Below are 25,041 nucleotides of genomic sequence, written 5' to 3'. Positions count from 1 at the left end.
TGTTGAAAGCCTCCATGGTTATCAAAACCACACAACATTGCATTGGGAATGGAGACATTATTACCTCAAACTTTTAATGGAAAATCTAAGGCTCAAGGTGGGAAGTGAATTGTGCAAGGTCTCACAGGCTCTAAGTATTAGATGTGGGAACCAAAGCCCATTCTTGCTTTAGGATAGCATCAAAACTTAGGGTCAAATGGCAGAATACAGTGTGGGGAGCTGAGGGTGATGGAAGGAGGTGAGTCCAGGAGCTCACACACCATACTCCCACACCTTCCCATCTCCTGTAGCACCTTGGTCTCCTTTTCCTTCCTCAAAAGTAAACAAATGCTCCCTATCCTAATGAGCAGCATGGAATTTTTAAAATCATGTGAACTCTTTTGAGGCATTAGCTTCCCAGTTTAGAGGAACTTGCAGGGTCAGAAACAGCTCCTCCACAGACTTAGTCCTCAAAAGAGCTGACAGGAGAAGAACCTCACAGCCCTGAGGGCAGTGCCCTACTTCTATTTGCCTCACTTTCTGAATTCCTAACCCTCAACTTGCAAAAACAGCAAAACAATTACCTAAATGTTGAAGAAGTGTGGTTTTTCACCTCAGTGAGGGCCGTCATCTATCAAGCTAAGACTACCTGTTAGGTACCACACTTACCATCTTACTTAACGTTGTCCTCTTTAGTTCATTAGTTAAGAAATTAATAGTAAGACCAAACCACACAGGGAAGTAGAGGCAAGCCCCTGACTTTAAATACAGTGTTTACTACCTCCCCGAGACTTGGAACTAAGAGTGGGTGAGACATTTCAAGATGCTCTACTGGGAGCGGGAAGCTTTGCAGAAGCCACACAACTTCTGCTTTGGAGAAGTGTCAGACCAGCTGGGACTTCCTAGTCTAGCTGGTCCGGCTCTTCTAGTCTGAGGCAGAGGCTGAGGTAACATTTGCCCTCCTGAAGAAATAGAAAACTAAAGTTTTCCTTATGCAGTTGCATAAAGATGCATTGTAATTAACCAAATATAAGCCTATCAAAAGTAAGAGTCACCATTTTTTTGCGTACCACAAAGAAAGGGAAAAAAATGACCAACATACCAACTTCAGCTACCTTAATATGTAACAAAATCAGTGTATCTTAGAATTAATGAAATATGTTACATATGCAGGGCAACTCAATTTTATGAAACACCCAGGAGGATCAGCAACCATAATTACGTTAAAAAATAAAGTAGATGACAGTTTTTTTATATTTTAAAATATGTTATAGAAAATTTTCAACAGGCCAAGATAACTACTGCAATTTTGTTAATTTTTATCTTTAAAATTAATAAACTATACATCATGTATGAAATTTCTTCAAGATAAGCTACATGCCCCTTTATCAAATTTTATCAACAGATTCAATACTATTATTATGACAATATAATGTAATATTTCATTATATCCAGCCTGTAATATTAAAACTTGAGCAAATATTATCTCAAAGTGAGAGCTAATTTCTTTAGCAGGTGAGACATACTGTTGTCCAATTTTGTATAATACAACTAGATGCCTACTATGTGCAAATTGAATAATTTGTTTGGCTTAAACATTTCCTTATAAAAGTGTTTCCTTAAAAAATTCAACCTCTGTTTTTTTCTTTTTTTTTAGAAAATCTAAGGAGGTTCTCATTCATACATACAAGTCGCAATTCTCTCTGAGCCTCTCTTAAGTCTCTTAATCTCACTCCCAATTTAGAAACTGCTGTATTTGCTCTGCTTTACATAAACTATATAATTCATATTTGATGTTTCTTTTATGAGAATAGAATTTTTTTAAGTATAACTGCTGACATATTTGATTTTTCCCCCTTATTTCCATAGTCACAAAGTACTCATTTTATATTATCTTTTAGGACATAATGTATTATTATGCTGCGAAGTCTATAAAAATCAATAAGATAAAAGTTGAAATGTGAACATATATAAATGCTACAATCCCATTTGAAGTCACAAATAATCTACCTGAAGAATTGCCACTGGCATACTAATAGAGCCTGTAACTCTAGTGAGCTTTATATCACAGCTGCTTTTACCAAGTATTAGCATATGCTTAATGAAGGCCTTGAGCTGCTGAAAAATTCTCTCTGTTATACAGACACTTTACTTTGAACGCATAAGATCATACAAACTATAAAACTATGTGTAGGTATATCCCCCAAATGCTGTTACCTTCCATTCAGAAAGTCAAAAAGAGCGTTTTTTTTTGTTTTGTTTTGTTTTGTTTTTAATGCTAAGGAGGATATGAATCACTCACTTACCAGAAGATAGTTCCCTACAGTGTCATCAGTAAGTTCAATAGTCTCCTCTATTTATTTGGTTGAATCAAACTAATTAACTCCCAGCTTTACAAAAAAAAAAAAAAAAGAAAGAAAGAAAGAAAGAAAGAAAGAAAGAAAGAAAGAAAGAAAGAAGAAAGAAAGAGAAAAGAAAAAGGGGAAAGCTCAATAAGCATTCATAACTGTCTGAATTCAGACTTTTAACCCTGGATTAGTAGAATTTGAAGAGTTACCTTTAATTAAGGAAAATTTTATCATGAACAACTCCAGGACTTACAAAATAAATTAGAAAAAAAAAGCCAATTCTTTACATCAGAAAATAATGAAGAATGTAAGTTATCTCAATTCTTCTCAAATAATTATCTATGATGGATCCAGATAAAATCTACTTTAATTATAGCATGAAATTATGTAATGCAGCTTTTTGCATTTTCCAGCTGATTGGAATCATGTAATGTCAGAGCTAGAAGATGTTTTACAGACCCCATCAGCCACTTCCCTCTTTGTAAATGAAAGCAAAGCCCCAATGGCCAGGGTTGCAATGAAGAAGAGGCTGACTGGAACCCAAAGGCAAAGCCTCTTGATTTTGTAGTTCAGTGTGTCCCTCACACCATACTGCCTCAATGACCGTAGAAGCAAGGGACCAAAGAGAATAGTTCATGAGAGAAGAGGAAATAAAATGGAATCCGAAAAACGAAACCAAACTTTACATCAAATCTGGCATCGTCTTCTTTATTACCTTATGGAAAATGACAGATTTATTTCTCCTAATTAGAAACACTACACTAAAACAAGAGGAGCTGGGGACCTCACGTCTAGTTTCTGAGAACACAAAACACTTCCTACCAAAGCTGCAGACTGGAAAGTTAAACCGATTGTACATTCAAATGCACTTACGTCCACGTGAAGCCAGAGGCCATGCTTCTCACAGATGTCTGCTATTTCATCCAGAGGATCAAAGGCCCCCAACACAGTTGTACCAGACGTAGCACAGACCAGAAATGGAGCTGCTCCCTGTGAGGAGGACGCACATACAAGAACCATCACCATCACCACTAAGTTGGTCCTATAGTAGGTTGGTAAACATAATGCTTACACATCCAGTAATTTATCTGGTTGCCTTTGGAAGTTACCATTCAGACAGAGTGTTGTTCAGCTTCTCCAGAGTATGACCTCTAGTCATTTCCAAGAAGTCAAGGAAACTGAGACAGTGTTAGGACAAGTCCTTTGTCTCAGCTCCATATGCATTGTTAACTGTTTTTACTCTCATTTTCTTTGCGAAGGGTTTTCTGTTCTTTAGATTTCCCACATAGAAAGTGAATAACCTCCACGGCAATGGCCAACTGGCCTTCTTTGTGATTCCTACATCCTTTTAGGGGTGATTCACTGGCGCCCGTGTGCCAGCATTGCTAAGCCTCTGCGAAAGAAAAACAAGGACGATGGGAAAATAAACAGTTCCAGGTGCAAACCACGGAGGCCTGTCTGCCTGTCTCCTTATCAAGTGAGTGCAATTACAAAACAGTGTGATTAGGCACAAATTGGCATTAGAGAGGACAGAGTAACCTCGTTGGGATACACTCTCCAAAATGGGTGCCCCATAAGGAATCCTTTAGAATGTGCTAGAAAAGAGAACCTGCATGACTCCTACCATGATTCTGCCTCTTCATACAACTGATGGTCGCATCTTGTAAAGTAAACGGGTGCCAGAGGGCACGGGCGATGGAGAAGGGAGACTGTGGAACACATGCAGAGCTGGATGGTAATTCTGGCCCAGCTAGCCTAGCACGTTGGCCCCATAAGGAACTTTATAGCAGCCTGATGCATTGCTCACCGTGGAAGCACCTCGGAGGGTGAATTTGCAGACAAAGGTAGGGGTGGGGAGAGCAATGAGAATCCTAGGACTTCAGAGCACTTGAGGAATAAGTGACAAGAACATTTCCCTGTCTATAAAGTCATTTTATCTCCATTTAGGATGGAGTCATTTTGTTTTCTTGGTTTTATCTTAAAGTGCAGTTGTTCTTGCAATATATTTTTATGTCCCATTTAATGTCAGGAGTTATGCCTTTTGAACCAGACTCCTGCCAATTTAGCTGGCCTTTGACAGAAAGAAGTTATTTCTCAATGGAAAGTGGAGCAGAGCAAAGACACTTGCTCTGAGAGGCATAGGAAACAAAGCGATGGTACCCAATGAATTCATTTGCCATCTATGGAGATGGTTGTGACACATGGGATCCAGTCCACCTGAACCTGTTAGAACAGGACCAGTGGGTGATAGAGCCCATAAAGAACCATGGGCTTTGGGAATTTTTCCCTGTGCTCAACTACCAACAGATTGCATCTTTATCATGTCAGTGACCTAAACAAAATGAGACCAGATTCACACCAATCGTTAAAAGTAAGAGAAAAAAGTAATTTCCTGAAAACATTGAAGGTGTCTTTAATGTTTGGACTGTTCCTCATAAGCTATGTGACACCCTGACAGCTGTGAGGAGATACTTTTGCAAGCCATTACAGCCTATTAATGAGTTTTCCTCACCTTTTTAACAATCTAGCTATAAATATCAAGCCCAGAAATCAAACTTTTGCAATCTGGACTTAACCTTCCAATTTTTTTCTCCTTTCTCATATCTCCTGCTATTAATGAGAAGATTCAGTGTAAAGGGTATTGATTGTGTACTGCTGATGAGCTGTATTCCCTAAGAAAGTTTGTCACTTGAAACACTCAACAAAAATACTTTCAAATATTCAGTGGTTATAGGAGTCTGATCTTTTCATGAGAACTATAGAACCTCTGACACTTCTGTGGTTTTCACCATCTTTGTAATGGCATCAAGTAAAGGTCACTGCTCAACAGATTTTTAATGGGTTGTGGTGGGCCAGGGAACTGAATCCCAGAAAAAAAATTGATGTGCCATCCCCAAATCTGTAACAATATAAGTTCAAAGTTTAAAACAATAAAGCTAGGTCTGAAGCTACTGAAAACAAACAAAACTAATCACCAAGTATTATCTCCGAATGGATACAAGATTTGTCCTTGGTGAATCCAGGCTCAAGTTTTAACTAACTTGAAAGAAAACTGAGGAGACATACCAACTCTCACCCCATGGCCCTACTTTTAAATATGCCTAAAGCAATTTTCACGTTTTCAAAACTTCTCTTCTCAAATTCTCAACTTTAGGATATGTCAGTTTCATGTACTTTCACAGTCAAAACAAACAAAAATTTGAACAATGAAAATAACAATGACTGCAGTGGAATAAAATCCATCAAATATCCTAGTTTATCCCTAATGATTCTAAAAAAGAAAAATTGTTTCGGCTATCTTTAGGGGATGCTAGGCAACTAACTCACTATTCTGAAAACTCATAAACGAGGGAGAAGAATCATACATTTATCCTGCCCTGGATGTGCAAATGGTTTCCTTAGGGAAACAAAATGGGAATGAGGAAAGGTTTTTCTTACAGTAGTGAGCCTACCAATAAATAAAGGAGAAACAAGAGAACAGGTTAGAAGAACATCACCTGATGAAATAATGGGTCTAAACAATGATCACCAATGGCAGCAAAATTCATGAGGTGAGAGGCTGATGCAGAGCTCTGTAATAGATGGATCCGTAATACCAGAACCCATGGATCAACATTAGCACAAAAAGAGACTGGAGATGTGTTCTCATTGAAGGACAAAACGCCACCTCTAAAGCCTTCCTGGTAAAAGTTCAAATCTGAATTTCACTAAGTCTCAAGATCTCACTGCCAAATTACAGAAAATATAGAGAACAGATGGACTGTACTGGGGAGGGAGCACTTAGATCCTCCAATTCTTGATGTCATCTCCAAAATCCACAACCTGGAAAACTCTACAGGATAAAGGACTTGGTTTCTTCAACAGATCAATTGCTGGGAGAGAAAAAAGGAGGAGGGAGAAGCTACAGATTAGAAAAGATTGGTATGATGAATCAACCAAATGCAACATATGGACCTTGAATCCTTATTCAAACGAGCCAACTATTAAAAAAGTGCAATAGGAAAAATTTTAATATAGAATGAAAATTTGATGATACTAAGAAACTGTTTCCTGTAATGGTGTGTGGGTTTTCTTTTTTTAATAAAGAGAGAATACATACCTTTTGCAGATATACTGAACTATTTATAGATGAAATGGCATGATGTGTGAGATCTGCTTCAAACTAATCTAATGATGGTGGGAGGGGATAGGGTTTAGACAGAACAGAGCAGAAACAGAACAGAGCATAATAAGCTCACAGATGTTGAAGTTGCATGATGGGTATAAAGAGGCTCATTATATTAGTTCTTATATATTTGAAATTTCCCATAATGAAAAGTTTATGATTAAAGAAAGAAAGAGAGAAAAAGAGAGGGGGAAGGGAAGCAGGAAGGAATCATATGAACCATACAAAAAGCATAATCAATATTCTCCCCCCAACAAGCACTAATGACATAAACAAAGTTCTCTTTGATAGGAACTTCTGTAGAAGATATAACTAGGGGGGAGAAAAAAGATAAAATTAGAACACAATATCCATGGTTCACAGCAGAACAAACAAGTTGTAATAAAGCATTTTACCCAAGAGTGAATGAAATCTGATAATCTGTCTCACCAGACAGCTTTCAAGTCCCCTTGTCATTGGAATTAAAAAAAGAACAAAGATAAATATAGATCTAAGGACACACAGCTGAAGCCGGTACACCTGTAAAAAGGCAGAATTTTTAAGTACAGAATTTCAAACCAAATATAGCGAACAAGCATGCCTTGGTGATAAGGTTATTTTCATGAAAATTTAAAAAAATATAAAGAGTAAAATAACAGAAATGCATTAAACAAAAAAGTAAAAATTAAAGAGCCTGTCGTCCTTAGAGTGTGAAATCCTGTAAAGAAGAAATATACTTCTATCTCAGCTCAAACCTGGGCTTTTCAGTTTCCAGCAGTTTCCCACTCAACTCTGCTGCTACCTACTGGAAACTTTTGGCTGAGGCTCCAACTACGGGGAGAGCTGTGGTGGGATGGGAGGGAAGCGGTGAAGCAGGTGCACCTAATCCAACCGGCTTTTGGCCCAAGAAGCAGGATGGCTGCCACCAAGGCACCGGTGCACCTACAAAGCAGGGGTCAGGGCCAGCCTCGCCTGGAGCCTAGCAGGTAAGCAGGACAAGGCCTCACCTTCTCCACCAATGAGCACATCAGCTTTACTATATTGTGGAAGCTAAGAAAGAAAGGACACCTGCCAGAGCTAAAATACCAGACCCAGACGTAATACAGTGTGATGGTCTCCGTGATGGGCTTTGGGTGGAAGCAACCTGGGAGGTGAGATTGATCAGGAAATCCAAATCATTCTGAATGCGACCCAGGCAGGATTGGTCTGGCCTCCAGAATCCTCAGTCACTAGTTAGGTAGGAGGGTGGATGCAGGGGCCCTGCTGGCGAGGCTGGGCTCATCTTTTAAGGCTAATTCTAGGCAAGAATCCGGGATATGGTGATGTCAGTGTTTTAACAGGCTCCAGCCACCTGGGAATGAGAACATCTGAGAAACTGCACAGAACATGGAGAGCCAAGCACCTGGAAATAGAACATCTGTAAATGAGTTTCCCTATTTTAATTCTAACAAGCTCTCTTCTCTCTCCCACACACAGAAACAGGTCTGACTGCTTGTGTTCCCTCCCTCATACCCAGACACAGCCTACGTTTCCTTTGCCTTTTTTTTCTCCCGCTCTCACCTCTTTGCTGGCTTGCCAGATTTGCTTCTCCAGTTCTGCAGGTATCATTTTACCTCTAGGAGACACAGATTGGAGACGTTCAGTTATGTTTAGTCGTGAGCAGACATTGGGACTGCTTTTTAAAAAGTATGCATTCCCCCTCCGCCCACCAGGCTTCCGGATCCTGTCCCCATTACCTTCCATCTGTTTCCACAAAGCAAACATTCTCTGTACCGATCCCAAGAAAGGAGGCTGCTTTCTTCATAGAGTAATGACACTAAATTAAAAGGGTTGAGGGGGGGAAGGAAAACATGAATGCATAACATGAGAAAACTACTGCTTGTTAACCTAAAGTCATATGAAAAAAAAAAAATAAAGTCATATGATTGAGCCCAATCTTTGCAACATTATCACATAAGAGAAAAAGAAAGTAATGATTCACACGAGCTCTGTGAGATAGTGGTTAAAAACCCTGACTTTGGTTGGGATGAGGGAAATCAGGATTTAATTCCAAGCTCTCCCAGTTACAGCTATGGAATCTTGAGGAAACAGCGTATGCTTTCCAAGCCTCAGTTTGCTCACTTAAAGGGGATGTGTCAGTGCCTAATTCATCTGCTTTTTGTAGAATTAAATGAGCTAATATATGTAAAGGACTTAGCACAGAGCCTATCCTAGGAAACAAGTTTGGTCACTGGAGGCTTTCCTTTTTCCAAAAGGTTGAGAGAAGTTGCTCTCGATGCTGCCAATAAGATGCAGCCAATAAGACTCAATATTGACGGAAACAATCTAGTCCACTGCCAACTCAAAACCTTCTGAAGAGTGAGCAAGACTCTGCTTCAAAAATTGCAATCGCAAACCACAGAGGAATTGAAAGATTTTCAAGAGCCAACGGGAGCCAACGGTGAGTTATAAATGCTGATCAAACACTTGACCAATCTTGTTTAAAATTGAACGTAAGATTGAAATTAGACACATAGGGCGGCCCAGGTGGCTCAGCGGTTTAGCGCCACCTTCAGCCCAGGGCCTGATCCTGGAGCCCCAGGATCGAGTTCCACATCCGGCTCCCTGCATGGAGCCTGCTTCTCCCTCTGCCTGTGTCTCTGCCTCTCTCTCTCTCTCTCTCTCTCTGTGGCTCTTGTGAATAAATAAATAACATCTTTAAAACAAACAAACAAAAGGAAATGAGACACATAGGAATGTGGCTAAAATCATAATAACAAAAAGTAATAATAATTTATGGACACCTCACTTTATGCAGCCTTGGCATGCATGAAGCTAATAGGAGGATCTAGAATTAGGTCTGGTCTATTTCTTATTGGAAATGGTAGTATAGGCTTTAGATTGTTGGGTCTTTTTTCCCCCTGCTACATAAAGCCTATAAAATAATTAGCATTCAAACATTGGAGATGTCACTCTTTATACATTAGTGTGGACAGGTGGTCAATTAATTCTTTTTCGTGCCAGAAAAATGAAGGTGCTAAAGGACATTATTGTACCAAAAACCCTTAGTAATTTAATTTGTAGGTATGAATACATTAAAAGAGTAGTCATGCCTTCACACTTAACTTGATATATTACCCCAAATGTGGTAATTTTTTTCTTCTTTTGTCAAGAGAGTTTTATTGGAAGCTCTTTTTTTTAACTCTGTAAAAATAAATGCAGAAGTAACACCATCAGGAGAAATGAAACCATCCTAAATAATTAATTTCCAAGTATCAAATAGGACACGGCCAAATGCCTGTAGGATGCATTTATTTCAAATTGTTACAGGAACGTATGCATATTGAAGAGTAATAATGTAGACGAAAATGTAATTAATTCTCTACTTGCGACATCAGCCCACCATAGCTAGGGTGACATAACCAAGGTGAATTATTTCTCACAAGAGATTTGGGCTCTGGCAACCAACTATTGATCTCATAATGAATAAATAGTAGCCTATCCCCTTGGCATCTGCCAATAAGGAAAATCACATTGCTTTGCCCTGAAAAACAGCCAGGTGTCCCCATCCAATGTGTCTATTGAATTAAAAAACTGGTAATCTGAAGAAAAGCTTCAGTGGAGCTATCTTTGGCTACCTCAGGGCAAAGTAGAGTCCAATGTCAATCTCAAGTGGATAGGGACAGATAAAATAAAAGTCTGCAAAACCAAAGTATAAACATCTGAAGGCATCAGAGGAGGAAAAGAGCCCTGGAAGTGCAGAGGAAGAAGAAGAAGAAGAAGAAGAAGAAGAAGAAGAAGAAGAAGAAGAAGAAGAAGAAGAAGAAGAAGAAGAAGAAGAAGAAGAAGAAGAAGAAGAAGAAGAAAGGAGAAGGAGAAGGAGGAGAAGGAGGAGAAGGAGAAGACAACGACGACAGAGGCAATGCTTCAGACACGCTGAGTACTTTCAAGGAAGGGAAAACCCTAGAAGGCCAGAGTTCAGAAGTAACCACTGCCTTTAAAAACAAAAATATTTGCTCCCGTCTCTGGTGAAAGGTAAGTCAGTCATTCGTTCTAATATCCCATCTCCCTCCCCCCCGCAACCCCACCCAGGTTTCATTCATCTACAGAAGACACAAAAATCCCAGGGCATTTATTTCTATAATGATACAACAGCAAGTGCTCTCCGAAAGACAGAAGTGCCCTGGCATTTGCCTTTCTGATTCCAACAAGGATTTTTTTATTGTGACCTTGGGTTTCTCAAGGAACTGCTGCTTTCCCTTCCACAGGTTGTATGCTGGACACTCAGGATCCTTCTAGTGCTAACTAGTCTGGTGCTCAAATGAGCTGCAGGTGGTAGGGAAACCGGAGGTCTGTGAATGTCATACATTGGGGAATGGAGAAAAGCAATGCAGTATAGGGACCTCTCCAACACATAGCTGGTTCAATTCCTAGAGCAGAGTCGCAATTCAGATGGGCTTCTCTTATGCTCAGCCTGACGTCCCAAGAAGCATCTGCTGGCCTGTGGAGAATGCTTGCAATAGCATCCAAACTCCTGTCAGACTCACCTAGACAGAATAGGGTGAGTGAATGAGGTACGTGAGGAACCATGACCAGGAGAAGTGTACCCTGGTCTCTCGCCCCACCCAAGCCTCCATCCTGCTAGACAGGAAGTAGGCTGATTGCTGGCTGGCTGGGAGGTAAGGGTTTCTCTTCTCCCCTCACTTGTTAGTAACAGGCAATCATTACTTATGCCAATTCCCCGAATGACTTGAATTATAAACCTATGATTTCCATAAACTCAAGGAAGTCATATCTAACTGCTAATCAAGCCACAGATTTATTACTTTTATTGCTTTTCTCCAAAAGTCCCTTCACTTTAGTTCCTACTCAGTCTGGGGGCATCTACTGTGGGTACACTTGACAGAGCAGGGGTTCTATCATGATGTTCCAGGTCTTGGCCAAGAGTGAACTTACAATCAAAACCTCAAATATGCAAATATACCTCCAGTGGTGAGTGCATATACCCTGCATTCGATGATACAAGACAGGGATGGAATGGTTACCCTCACGCCTAAAAGCAAACAAGGGAGGTATAGCAAAAAGAGTGACATAGGGTTTAAACCCTTTGAGGAAACACAACCTCCTTTAATACTTTTTTTTTTAACCGATGAAATGGTTTGTTGTAATAAGTGGTGAAGGTGATCACCAAAATAGGAGCTAAAATGATGCAAATGCTATGACTTTAGTCTCTTTGGCAGAGTAGGGAAAGGAAGGAGCAACAAGGTAGAGTCTGGATGAATGGGGTGAAAATCTGTATTTGGAACTATAGTGTGTTCAGAGATACGGAGTTTTACTGTGGAATTCGCATTGTTATGAGCCCAGTGCTTAGCAAAAAATTACCTTCAAAATTCCTGTGTTTACTCCCTAACCCCCAATACAATTGGATTAGGTTGGGATGAGGTCATGAGGGCAAGACTCTCATGATTCCTGGCCTTATAGGGAGAGAAGGCAGGGACCTCTCCTTCTGTCCACCAGTACAAGCCAAGGAAAGATCACATGAGCACACGGTGGTCCACAAACCAGGAAGCGGGATCTCACCAGACACCACGTCTACCATCACCTTGACCTTGGACTTCCCAGCCTCCAGAACCGTGAGGAATAAATGTTGTTTGTTTATGCCAGCTGGTCTATGATATTTTGTTATAGCAGCCTGAGTAAACTAAGATGTCTATCTAGTTCTTGGTTTTTCTGGCTCCATTTTCAGCTGGCATGTTAGCCACAGCACATTTTACCTCTTTTTGCTAAAATATCTCCACTGGAGATTTAAAGAAAAACAATAGTTCTGTTTTCCCAACTGCATGAGGTTTCAATTTCTTTTCACTCCCAATCTGGCCAGCTACACCTGTGTCACTGATCTGTCCCATGCATAATCTTTATTCTAGGCTTCCATAGACTTCCTTCCCCTTTTCTGGAGCAAGTATTCCAGAAAAGAGCTCTAGTATGTTTTAAACCAGAGAATGAAGAAGGCAAAAGTGAAAGCACTGAGCTGATAGCAGAGGCCCTACCAAATCAGCTTTCACAGGCATGGAAATAGCAATTCAAAAGAAGGAACTTTGCATTTCTGATATGCTGGCTTCCACCAATGGAAATGCTCAAGTTTGGAACCCAGAGAAGGAAACTCAACTCTATAATAATTTCAAAGAACCAAGTGTTTTTCCCTAGATGTCTACATTCCCAAACACTCTGCTTGCTACAGAAGAAGCTTTCATGAAGAAGGGCCTTGAGTGGCTGAGTTAAGAATCTCAGATTAGATGATTCCTTCTAGACGCCTCCCACAGCCAGCGCCCACTTAGCACTTGGCACTGAACTAACCAGGGCAAAGGGAAGCCAGGGCAGGTAGAAGACATGGGAGGTGGCCAGGTTTTCTCCCACTGCCTAGCACTTATTCCACAATATACTGCTTCTGCAATAACAAAGTAACTCCTGCTCTTCTAGGGAAATAACAGATACAGAAAGGCCCAACTGGAAATAACAGAGAACTTTTAGATGCTGCCTGTGTTTCACAGGAGTTCCTGGATTATCACAGAAGGTACAGAAGCTCAACTCTTACTGCCAGGAGGCCAGGAAGAAGCAATGGTGGGTTGGACAGAGCCACCCACTGGAATCGCACAAGAAGAGAAAAGGAAAAAAAAAAAAATCTCTTTTAGTTAAGACTGCCCTTCAGCTGTGCTCATCTATTCTACCCATATTACTATAGCTAGGTAATTCTCCTCCTAGTAGTAAAACTAGCTAACATTTTTGTGTATCTATAATGTGCCAGATGCTGCTTTACATGCATTAACTCATTCAGTCTCTGCAACAACCCACTTAGCCGTGACTACTAAGCTCATGTGGCTGCTGCGTTGCTATGATGGTCCCAAATTGTTCACTTCTCCCTGTATCCATGCCCTTTGCAAGGTGACTTTGCAGCAAGTCTCCTCAAGAGAAAGAGTCTGGGGGGATCCCTGGGTGGCTCAGCGGTTGAGCGCCTGTCTTCGACCTAGGGCGTGATCCTGGAGACCTGGGATCGAGTCCCACATCGGGCTCCCTGTATGGAGCCTGCTTCTCCCTCTGCTTGTGTCTCTGCCATTCTCTCTTTCTCTGTGTCTTTCATTAATAAATAAATAAAATCTTAAAAAAAAGAGAGAGAGAGAGAGATAAAGTCTGTTTCCAACTTCTTAGATCTGGGCTCCTTGACATCACTTACTTCACTAAGAAAATGAGGTAGAAATGACAATGAGCCAGTTCTAAGCCTAGACTCAAGAGGCCTGGTAGGTTTCCATGCTGTTTGTCCCCTGGATCCCTGTCATCACCACACACCTGGACTAGCCTGTTGGAGGATGAGATACACGGAGCAGAGAGAACTCCCTGAAATCATCTCTGTAAGCCTAGTCCCAGATCAGCCAGCGGATGGCACCCCTCAGATACATAATGGAGCCCAGCCAAGAGCTGCAGAAGGGTCCTGGCTGTCCCAAGACTCATAAGCAATGATATCTAGCTATAGTTCTACACCACTGGGCTTTGGGATAATTCGTTAGATACACCAGTTAACTGATGATTATTTTAACAAATTAGGAAATGGAAGCACAGAGGATTTCATCAACTTACCCAAGGTCATTCAGATAGTAGTGGAGTAGTAGTGGAGACAAGAATTGAAGGCAAGCAGCCTAGCTCGAAGCCACAATCAGACCGCCTACTTTGGTGGAGGGTAAAAGGACATATTGTGGCATGGAATCATGTGTGTGTGGGGGGGGAGGGGTAATATTCACTGTTTCTGAATATCTCCCTTTCCTCTTGAAAAGCCTTTGTGTTAGCCATTCAAAGTAATCAGTTATACAAGGCAATGTGAGTCTTCTGACAGCGCTGAGTGATCATCTATGTTCTAATAAATAGGACACTCAGAGAAGAGATTCACAGAAAGAGATAACACTTTCAAATTGAATGTTCTCTTTTCTCAAAGAAAAATGTCATAGACTCTAAATTTTAAATAAAGGTGATGTACAAAACTGAGTGGCCAGGGGTTACAGTATCAAAACCATCAGAATTTCCTTGGAAATGAAATATGGTGTTATACTCAGGCATATTAGTCACACATGGATAGGACCAAAGTGTATCAGAAGCCCCCCCCCACACACACACACACAAACCCCCTTAAATAATGCATTATCTAGATCTGATATCAAAAATAATTTTTTACCTCTGCGGATGTGAAAAGGATTAATCTTGGCAACCCAGACAGCCCCTTTTCCTTAATATCAGGACAATATTTGTATCTAGCTAAATTCATTGCATACATATTGGACACCGAACCACCTGCAAAAAACAAAATTGAAATGACATATTTAGAGCGTGAAATTACAGCTCCCTAAAGGCTGACCATAGGGGAAGACATGAAAGGCTACAGCTGCTCTAGTCTAATGACATATCCCCCCAGGAACCATCTGAGCACCATGCCCCACCCATGACTCTTGCACACTTCCTGACCCCCAACTGCAGCAATTTCCAATCTCAGCGAAGACCAAAGTTTGGGTCTATTCTCTCATTCCAGAGCTTTTCCAAACTAAAAGTTTCAATCTATGGGCAAGGGCCAGTACCCAAATCTTCATAGTTAACAATTTGTCTGTCCCCTGACCAATAAAATGACAATACATGCTCATCTCTGTCCCAAGAAAGGACTGTAGGATGAACAACATGTGATTCAGAAACCTTCTCAAGTAAAATTGATTAAAAACCTTGTAGCCCTTCCCAATTTCCAGCAATAGGTAATTTCATTTGTTAGGTATAAGTCCTAAATTGTAGACATCTCATTGGCTTAACATTTATGTCGGTTGTTGAGCATGTATGCAAAATGTTGTCTCTCCAGAGAAAGGAACAAGCTAGATTTTCAACAAATAGCATTATTTTTATCTGACTTTTTTGGAATGTGCAAATCTTCAAGGAGTTGTTCCTCATATAACACATGAATAAATGTTTAGGTGTTTGCAGTGGAAGGGAGATGGCAATAACTAGCTGTACTTACCTGGGTTAAATATTCCATCCCCTTCTTTCCAGCCAATAAATTCAATCATTTTCTTCAGAACCGCTTCTTCCACTAACAGAAACACTGGGGACACCTCATACGTATAACTAGATAGATATAAAAAACACTTCACTTCTATGACTAGAGTCAAACCATCCCTTTGGGGTCCCAAGAAATGTACATAGAGTTTTATTCAACCAAGTGGCTATGGAAGTACAGGTAGAGTTTTTGGAAATTTATCCAATTGGAAATAGAGAAATGTGCAGTCAGTGATGGTGCTGGTCATGGTTTGATAACTGCAATTAGCTGGCATGATGGCCAATAGCTGGCTGGTGGCCTTAGGGATACGCAAGCTACTTCAGCAATCATAATTTACAGGAACCCTTCAGTTCCCTTGAGAGAGATAAAAGCAGTGCATCTAGATTTCTTAATATTAGTCATGAGCAGTGACCATTTCATTCTTTGGATACTGCTTTGTGTGCTGTTAAAGAAAAACCATTATTGGGTGTCTGGGTGGCTCAGCTAGTTAAGTGTCTGCCTTTGGCTCAGGTCATGATCTCGGGATCTTGAGATTGAGCCCTGTGTCAGGCTCCCTGCTCAGTGGGGAGTCTGCTTCTCTCTCTCTCCCTCTACCCCTCTCCCCAGCTTGTGTGCGCTCTCTCTCTCTCTGTCAAATAAATAAATAAATAAATAAATAAATAAATAAATAAATTCTTAAAAAAAACTATTGTCATGGCAACTAGGTTTTCTTAGGTTACTACCATGAGTACTCTAGCAATCAGCTCTGGTTATTCTACAGAGAAACTACTCATCCTGAGCTAGGGTTTTCTCCACTACATGACTGTGTTTCCACAAATGGGAAGTGCTCTGTGGGATTTCTCTTATCATGTGATGATTTTATTGCAGAGGACTACCCAAATCCCCTGTCACTGAAGGCTTTGTTTCTCCAGGCTGGACTGCTGTTGTCAGAGAACACTAATTTAGCCCTTTTGGGAATTGCCTCAGGGGCATGGAGCCATCTTTCCCAAGGTCACAACCTTTCCTCTTATAATTGGTCTAGCTGGAGGTATAAAGGCCTGGCCATATAGCCCCAACTCCAGACTGCTCTTAAGGGCCACTGTAACTCCAGAGACCACCATGAAGTCAGCCAATCTGTCTGTCTCTGCCCACTCCTGCTGCCTTCCCCCCATCACTCATGCTGATCCCAAGGGCATTCTTAATAAACACCCTGCTCACTAAACTCCATTTAGAGAAGATTCCCAGGGAACCCCACCTGGGAGGGTTACCATGCTTTGTTTCATAATATTTGAGCTTCTTCTTTCTCCAGATAACTTGAGGGTGACTAAATTATCTATAATTTCCTTCTCTAACAATTAGGCCATTACATTAAAGTGTATCTAAACAAATGTGTACTCCAAATATGTAAGCTAGCCAGATACACTTAAATTTACAGTCACAGAATTTAATGCAAATATTTTAACACCCTGAAGGGAAAACTTTGGAAACAAGGGGAAACAAAAGCACAAAATGATATAAAACAAAACAACAGAACACCTACTATGTGTCACCTCCCTACTTCCCTACATGCCAAGCACTCTACAGACATCATGTCATTTTGCAAACAATCCAGGTTCTATTTTCAACCATGCTAGGAAGCCAGTTCACACATATCAAAAGTGTGGGGAAAAAGTATATATGTTTATGTGCACCTACAACTATAAATGAAATAATCATTCACTTTTTAAAAAAATTAATATTAAGCCTGCCTTAAAAACTGTAGGCTCAACTGTAAACCTGGGGATAGCCATGGAGGTGGAGAAGAGGACAATATGGAATGCTCTCGCGGCTTGCTCACATTTTCAGCGGATTGTTCAGCCTTAGCAACAATTTAATACTTTGCAAACCACTGCATGTTTTAACTAAAAGAACCCAAACAGGAAGTTAGAAAACCCAGGGCGTAGAAGGAAAGGTTCATAGAGTTGGGTAATTTTACGGTTTCTTCTGTCCCACCTACCATTGTAACCCTTCTACTCAGTGTAAACTAATATCATTTCATATTACCCCACCAAAACTAGGGGTGACTTGGGGTGACTCTAACTGAAGTCACCAGTGATATCTGTGTTGCCAATTCAAGGGGAAATTTTTAGTCTCTGTCTTAAATACTCAACATATATGCTTCTAGACACACTCTCCCCCACGGCTTCCATGCCTTCCTGCTTGATTTTCTCCCTCTTTTCTCTCTCTCCGTTGTAGGCTGGTCTTGCTCCTCCTAACCTTGAGGTATTAGATGTCCTCAAGGCTCATCCTATGTTTCGGTCCTCACTCTATATTCTTCCCTGCAGACCCCGCTTCTCCATCTCTTGGTTTGTTTTTATTCAAAGTGTTTTCATCCTGCTCATCAAAATCATATGTTTAGCTTTGAAAATATATCAGTGTTTGGGACACAGCCACAGGAATTTAGAGTTAATTGGTCTGGGTTAGGACCCAGGCCTCAACGTAATTTTTTGGAAATGTCCCAGGTTGATTCTAATGGACAGGAATAGTTGAGCTTCACTGACTTAAGGCATCCCATCCATGCCCACCATTTCAATTACTATCATTCCCCTGTAAGTCCTAAATTGATACCTTTCGTAGAGATATCAGAATTCCAGGCCCAGGTATCCCTCAGCTTGGCTGATACATGCTCTTGAATAGCCCAAAGTCACTGCAAACCCAGATGCTCACAACTGAAAATTAAATTCTTGCTCTTGCCTTTTTCACCATATCCCTGAAAACTAGTCCCCTTTTCCAATGCTTCTTATGTCAATGAATGACGTGACCATCAACCCAGCTACAAAAGTCAGAAACTGAGGCATCATTGTATAAACCACCTTTTTTGTCCTCATTCCCAAGGTCTAATATATCATCCAGATCTTTCTGTTTTATCTTCTAAACACACTTTTCTTTCTCTCTCTTCCTACCATTTCTAAGTTCAAGCTACTTCCATCTCTCACCTAAGATAATGCCCTCCTGATCAGTCCCCTTCAAATCCACTCTCCATATTTTGAGGGATCTTTTCAACAAGCTAATGGCATATAATGAGTTAGAAACCTTTAAAAGCTTTCCTTTGTACTTAGAATAACTCACAAACGTGGCTCACTGGGTCTTGCACATCTGGTTCCTATCCATTTCTCAAACCACATCCTCTTTTAGATTCCTATAGCTTTCTCAGCTATACCTTCACTGACCTTTCAGTTCATAAGATACACTATGCTGTCTTCTGCCACAGGGCCTTTGTGCATACAGCTCCCTCTGTTTGAAACTCATCTCTCCTCTTTTTGCCTACTTAGCTTTTACTCATTCTTCAGCTATTAGTTATCACTCCCTCAGAGAAGACTTTCTTGAGCTCCCAACCAGGAAAAATTGTCCCACTTATATTTATAGCATCATGCACTTCTTCATATGCAAATTAAAATTTTACATTAATTTATGTGGAGAATTTTGATTAATTTGCATGGAGCATCTCTATCTCATGAGACTTTTTGCTTCATGGGGGCCAAGTCAAGGTTTGTTTTTATTCAGAGTGTCTCTCCAGCACTTAGCAGAGACATGGCTTTTCATGTGGGAATGAATGACAAGATGCTTAAGCAATTTTCTCATCTGTTAAATGGAGATAACCATGCCTGCATTAACCATCTCACAATACCACTATCAAATCAAACATCTCTTTAAAATACTGTGAAGTGTCATTCCATTATTTATGATGACACTATACAAATGAAACCATGCAATAGAAATTCATGGAATAAAATTTCACCTAAGAGATCCCTAATGCATGCTCTGTGTAAGAGTCCAGTAAAGTGATACTTACACACTTGGGTTTAATGCTTCTGTCATAAATCGGGCCACCAAGGAGTAATAATCAAGTCCAGCATACAACTGGTTGAAAAATCTTGGATGGTCTGTAAATTTAAGCAGAGCATTCATCTACACAGCAATAAAAAAAAAAAAAAGACTCTCTATACAACAGTAACATAAATCAATCTTTCAGACAGTGACTGCAGCCAGATACAAAGGAGTGTATACTGTATGAATTCACTTATATGACATTCGATATCAGGCAAAGCTGATCTATGGAAACTGAGGTTAGAATTGGGAAGGTGATATTCACTAGGATGGGGCTTGAGGAAGGCGCTGGAGTGCTGGGAAGGGTCTATATCTTGATATGGGTGATGGTTACTCACTCATGGACATGTATACATTCATTGAGCTGAGCAGTGAAGATTTGTCCACTTTACTGAATGCAAATTATGCCTCTATCTTAAAAAGAATTTAAAATCTAATCATGCACAAGGGAAATAAATGTTGAAGACCCACCTCATAACCTTTTCTACTAAACAATAGCTTGCTTCTAAGTAACACTTGGGCATTCTCTTAAGAACTCTGGTTTATCTGTTCCCTTTTTTCTACAACCCAGATCCAAATCAGAACCCTTGAGAACTGGATTATTCAAACTACTTGTCTGGTATCAAAGCCTGCTACCTTTCTCTTCAGAAGCTATCAATATCAATTTCCCTATCTTTAAATGCATTTCTCCCACCAACAAGGTTCACTTCGGGCTACCAGCAGTGAGTGGCCTTTTCGTTTTTCAGATTGGACCATTTTTCATGGTGCAACTGGCATTATGTAGATGGAGTAAGATGTGACTCATCATGCAGCTTACATAAACTTTCTAATTCAACTTACTTCAAAGGCAGTAGCCTTTAAGACTCAACTTCAGTTCCAACTTTCTATTTTTTTCCCCCTCCTATAAAAGGTCTCATAAAGGTTCTTGGCTTTACACAGTGTGAATATTCACACCAAACACCAGGCTAACTGACTTGACATTCTCAATCATAGGAAGCCCAGCATGACAAAGAACAAAGAGGCAGGAGGTCTGTTTCTAAATTTGAGTATTTGAGAACCTTTTTAGTTAGTGATTTCTCATTGCAACGTACAACATTTGGTTTTAGCGTTCTTTTCTCTTTAAACAAGAGGTCCCATAAAAAAACAGAAATCCAAGAGAATGTTTTTTTAAATGAAATATGGAAAACTTCCCCTAATCTGGCAAAGGAAACCAGACATTGCTACAAGTAATTTTAATAAGATTTTTTTTTTTAGTTCCGTGTTAATTTATGATTGATTTCCATGGTAACATTATGGAAAATATCCAGTAAACTGAAAAATCTACTGCATTAAATGTCATTCTACACTTCTGACATGCACCATAATAATAAGATATGTATCTCTGCTTTTGAAATGCTAACTGGGTTTTTGATACATACACCAGACTTTCCCAAGGGAATATAAACCAATTATTTTTAGCCAGGATTTTATTATGCTTTTTCCACTAAATTTAGTTCAGTGTCAGAATTCACAAAGCATAATGCCTGCATGGTCTTAAGCACTAGATTACCTTTACAGCACACTGCGAAATGCATATTTTGGAAAGTTACTTCCTTAGTTCTGGAACTTGTTCACTGGGTGCATAGCTATTAATGGTTGGAATAGTATGTCAGCACAAGACTAATACCACGCTACCATGCTACTGCATTTACAAACGATCATAGTGGTTAAGCAGTATTGTGAAGCTATCACAGCAAAAACTCCCTATGTGTTCATTTTTTTTTTACACTTTCCTAAAGTTTTTCATTTCTGATCCTGCTAGATTTGATCAAATAATTCAGCAATTACCAACTGCCAAGACTTCATTAGTATCTTTCCAATCTATTCCTGTTTATAGTAAAGACACCCTCCAGCACATATTTTGCATGTTCTGAGCCATCAAAATTTAAAGTCCCTTAACAAATTCTATAATCAAACTATCCTTTGCCAGTGTGCACCAACATAAGCAAAGATAAGTAGCAGCCATAATATATGGTCTTGATTATAAATGGAGGATAGAGGATTGCCAAGGAGTAGATAATATTTCTGTATGATGACTAATACCAACAGTTTTTCTATCCATTTATCTTTGGCCTTGACAAAAATCTGTATTAAGGATTAAGTAGCCCATTATAAAGATATCAGAACCACTATTTTTTTTATCCTAGAACACTGGGATCCACTTTCTTATCCCAGAAACACTGCCATACTAAGCTTTACTATGAGGTAAATACATGCTTAAGAAAATATAAGAACTTGTTAGGGGCACAGATCAAGGAGGCAAATGAAAGGTCTTACTAGTTTTGACGCTGTAGCGTATGACATCCTGGCAGAGCTCCAACAGCCTGTGGTGTGGCTCTCCTGTGTCCCTCATCTCCAAATCAAGAAGTTGTTTCAGCTGTTCAGGGGGCCGCCACTCACAAACCTGGACATTCAGCAATGGTAGTTAATTGAGCTCCCACTGGAGCCAGGCATCAAGAGGAAGTTAGCATCATGGACCCTACCCTCATGGAGCTTCCAGAGAAGTGGGAGAGACCGAGATTTAAATATACAACCATAGTCCAGTGTGAAAAAGCTGTGATGGTGACCCAGATGTCATTAGAACAAATGAGGGGCCCCATCTTCAATTTGGAAGGTCAAAGATTTCCTGGAGAAACTGATTTCTAACCAAGGCAAGATTAGGGGATGGAGGAAGGTAAGGGGCACTCTAGGTGGAATTAATAGAAGTTGTAAAGGCTGAAATATAAGGGCACATCTGAAGAATGGATTTAGTTTGGTGTATTAGAACATGGGATTGGTGGAAGGGGAGGCAAGAAGGGAAGCTGGAATGCCAAAATAACTTCTAGCTAGTCTCTCTGCTTATACCTTTACCCTTTTCCCATACAGTCTATCAACCTGGCACCCAGAATCCAGAATCATACCCTAAGCCATGGCTGTACCTCTGCTAAGATATTTCAGTGGCTCATTTCCTTCAAAGTAAAGCCAAAGTCCTAACAATGACTTCAGATGATTCTGTATAATTTGCTTCTCTTCATGGTGTTTCCTCCCAAGTCTAGCACTGCTTTCCTCCTGGCTGACTCTGCCCCGCCACCCTGACCTCTTTGTTGTTCCTTAAACACATCAGGTACACTCTCCTTTAGAGTCTTCAAACTGGCTGTGCCTTCTGCCTGGATGCTCCTACCCCAAATGTCCTCATGGCTAATCTCCTCAGTTCTTTCAAAGCTTTGCTCAAAAATCACTTTCTCAATGACAGCAATCTGATTCCCTTACTTAAAATCACAAGCTTCACATTACCCCACCCTTATCAGTCCCTTTAACTTTTCCTGCTCTCTCTTTTTCCATAGCACTTATCTTCTTTCAACATACCATGTAACTCATTTATTGTGTCCCACATAGTCTCCATGAGAGCAGAGCTGTCCATCTGTTTGCTCACTGCTCCCAAGTAACTAACACAGTGCCTACCACACAAGAGGTGCTCCACAAAGATGTGATGAATGAAAGGATGAATGAATGATTGAGATAAATGAGACCTGGATCATGACGAATTTTCCGTGGCATGTTACAAAATTTGAACTTGGCTCTAAGGCAGCCATTGAAATGTTTAGGACAGGGGAGTGATATGAACATCTTTGTGCTTTGGACAATAGCTTTAGTTGCTATATGGAGATTCCAAGTAAAACTGAGAATAAGAGGTGACTAATAAACCAAGCAGAGGGTAGTATTCTGGATAAGGTAGATACAATTGGAATGAAGTACTTCCAGAGATATTTCAAATGCACAAATCAGAAATCAATCACACAGTAAAGATGAGGGAGAGGGACGAGCCAAGGACAACTCTGAGGTCTGTAGCTTATACATGTAGGCTGATGGTGGCAATGAGGAAACGAATCTTGTTGGGGTGGGGCAGGGATGATGAGTTTGGGGCATATATAGTCTGAGGCCTCTCAGGACATCAAAAAGGGGTTCAGATGTTGGTATGAAGCTCTTGTGAAAAACCAAAAACAGAGTTCCAGACCCACACCATGATAATACAATTTGAGTGACATAGAGAGAATCTACTCCCTAAGATAAAAGGCACAGGATCTCACCTGGGTACCATCAACACTTAAGAAAGATATAGGAAAGGAGAGAGGAGCTCACTTGTGAGGTAGAGGACATGCTGGAGAAGGATGGACAATCTGAGAAGAGTTCAGTGCAACCAAAACAAGGGAGAAAGAAGGTTTTAAGGAGAAGATGGTCATCACTCTCAAATCCTACTGAGAAGCCAAGTTGGATAAAGACTGTGAAGTGCTCATGAGATTTATCAACAAGGAGGTGTTCTTGGCAAGAGCAATTTGACTTAGAGAGGTGGGAGTGGAGGCCAGATTGCCACGGAGTGAGGGTGTGGGAGGTGAGGAAAGAGAGGGAGGGAGGGAGCATAGACAATCTTTAAAAAGTTCGACTGTGGAGGGGAGGAGAGAGACAGGGGAGTAGCCAGGAAGTCAGGAGACTAAGGAGGTGGGAGGTTGGGGAAAGCAGGAAGAAATACTGAGTTGTACAAGAGAGATGAAATTAAACTCTGAAGTGGGAACCATAATAGGCAGAGGGGAATCAAAAGTGACTGAGACCATTGAAAAGAATGGCTCCTGATGCAAGCATATCTCAGAGATACTGCAAGTGTGGTTCAGACCATCTCAATAGAGCAAATATTGAAATCAAGTGGGTCAAACCAAGATTTTGGTTTCCCAGTGCATATAAAAGTTATGTTGATACTGTACCATATAGTCTAGTAAGTGTGCAATAGCGTTAGGTCTAAGAAATGTACACACCCGAATTAAAAAATACTTGTTGAGGGAGGTCATCGAGAAGAGGTGACCACCAGATGACCCACGAGCTGGACCTGAGTACTTGGAGGCTCCTCACCCCCTCCCCAGTCTTTGGAATGTGGGTTCTGATTGCCTTTCCTGCTGCTAGAGGTGTCTCCAAGGACTCGGCCTTGACTTAATGAGGAAGTATTTGAAACTGTTGTATAGTATATTTGATTAAGCTCAGTTAAGGCCTCTCTATCTATATCTAACTATCCATCCATCTAACTACCTATCTATTTATCTATCAAAACTTTTAAGGTTTGGCAGGCAGGTGTAAGGGTCCACTCATCTTGCTGCCATCCAACACATGTCTCCTTTGTATGTTCCCTTTGCTTATTAAAACTGCCACCTGCCAACCTGGAGCAGCCTATTTATTTCTTTGGTCTCCCTCTGCTCTCTGCCAGGAGCCAGTTTCAGATTTCACCCAGGAAACTCCGGAGGAGATTATGAACCAACACTAAGTTATTGCTTTAAAAAAATTTAAAAAATAAAAAAGCAAACCATCATCTGAGATTTCAGTGAATTGTAATATTTTTGCTGGTGGAGGGTCTTGCCTCCATGTTGATGGCTGTGGACTGATAGACAATGTGGTGGTTGCTGAAGGTTGGGGTGGCTGGGACAATTTCTTAAAATAAATAAAGTTGGCTGCTTTAATCGACTCTTCCTTTCATAAGCAATTTCTCTGTAACATGTGAAGCTATTTGATAGCATTTCACCCACAGTAGGACTTCTTTCAAAATCAAAGTCAGTCTTCTCAAACCCTGCTGCCTTTTTGCCAACTAAGTTTATGTGCTATTCTAA

The 25,041-nt window shown here is 40.4% G+C and overlaps 1 protein-coding gene across 4 annotated transcripts in view; it reads right to left on the bottom strand.

Moving 5' to 3' along the window:
* GADL1 (glutamate decarboxylase like 1) overlaps positions 1-25,041 on the bottom strand; it is a 163,353-nt gene that overhangs the window by 105,540 nt on the left and 32,772 nt on the right. For all 4 annotated transcript variants that reach the window (XM_038570621.1, XM_038570622.1, XM_038570624.1 and 1 more), the window contains 7 exons: positions 21,692-21,818; positions 19,341-19,431; positions 15,491-15,597; positions 14,669-14,784; positions 8,208-8,287; positions 8,032-8,086; positions 3,201-3,317 (listed from right to left, as the gene is read on the bottom strand). In XM_038570621.1, the coding sequence (XP_038426549.1) occupies positions 3,201-3,317; positions 8,032-8,086; positions 8,208-8,287; positions 14,669-14,784; positions 15,491-15,597; positions 19,341-19,431; positions 21,692-21,818 (693 nt within the window). The remainder of the gene's footprint in view (positions 1-3,200; positions 3,318-8,031; positions 8,087-8,207; positions 8,288-14,668; positions 14,785-15,490; positions 15,598-19,340; positions 19,432-21,691; positions 21,819-25,041) is intronic.

The sequence above is a fragment of the Canis lupus genome, chromosome 23 (assembly GCF_011100685.1).
Source record: "Canis lupus familiaris isolate Mischka breed German Shepherd chromosome 23, alternate assembly UU_Cfam_GSD_1.0, whole genome shotgun sequence".
Classification (NCBI taxonomy): Eukaryota; Metazoa; Chordata; class Mammalia; order Carnivora; family Canidae; genus Canis; species Canis lupus.
Note: the sequence above shows the minus strand (reverse complement) of the source record. Positions and strands in the feature narration are given on the sequence as shown.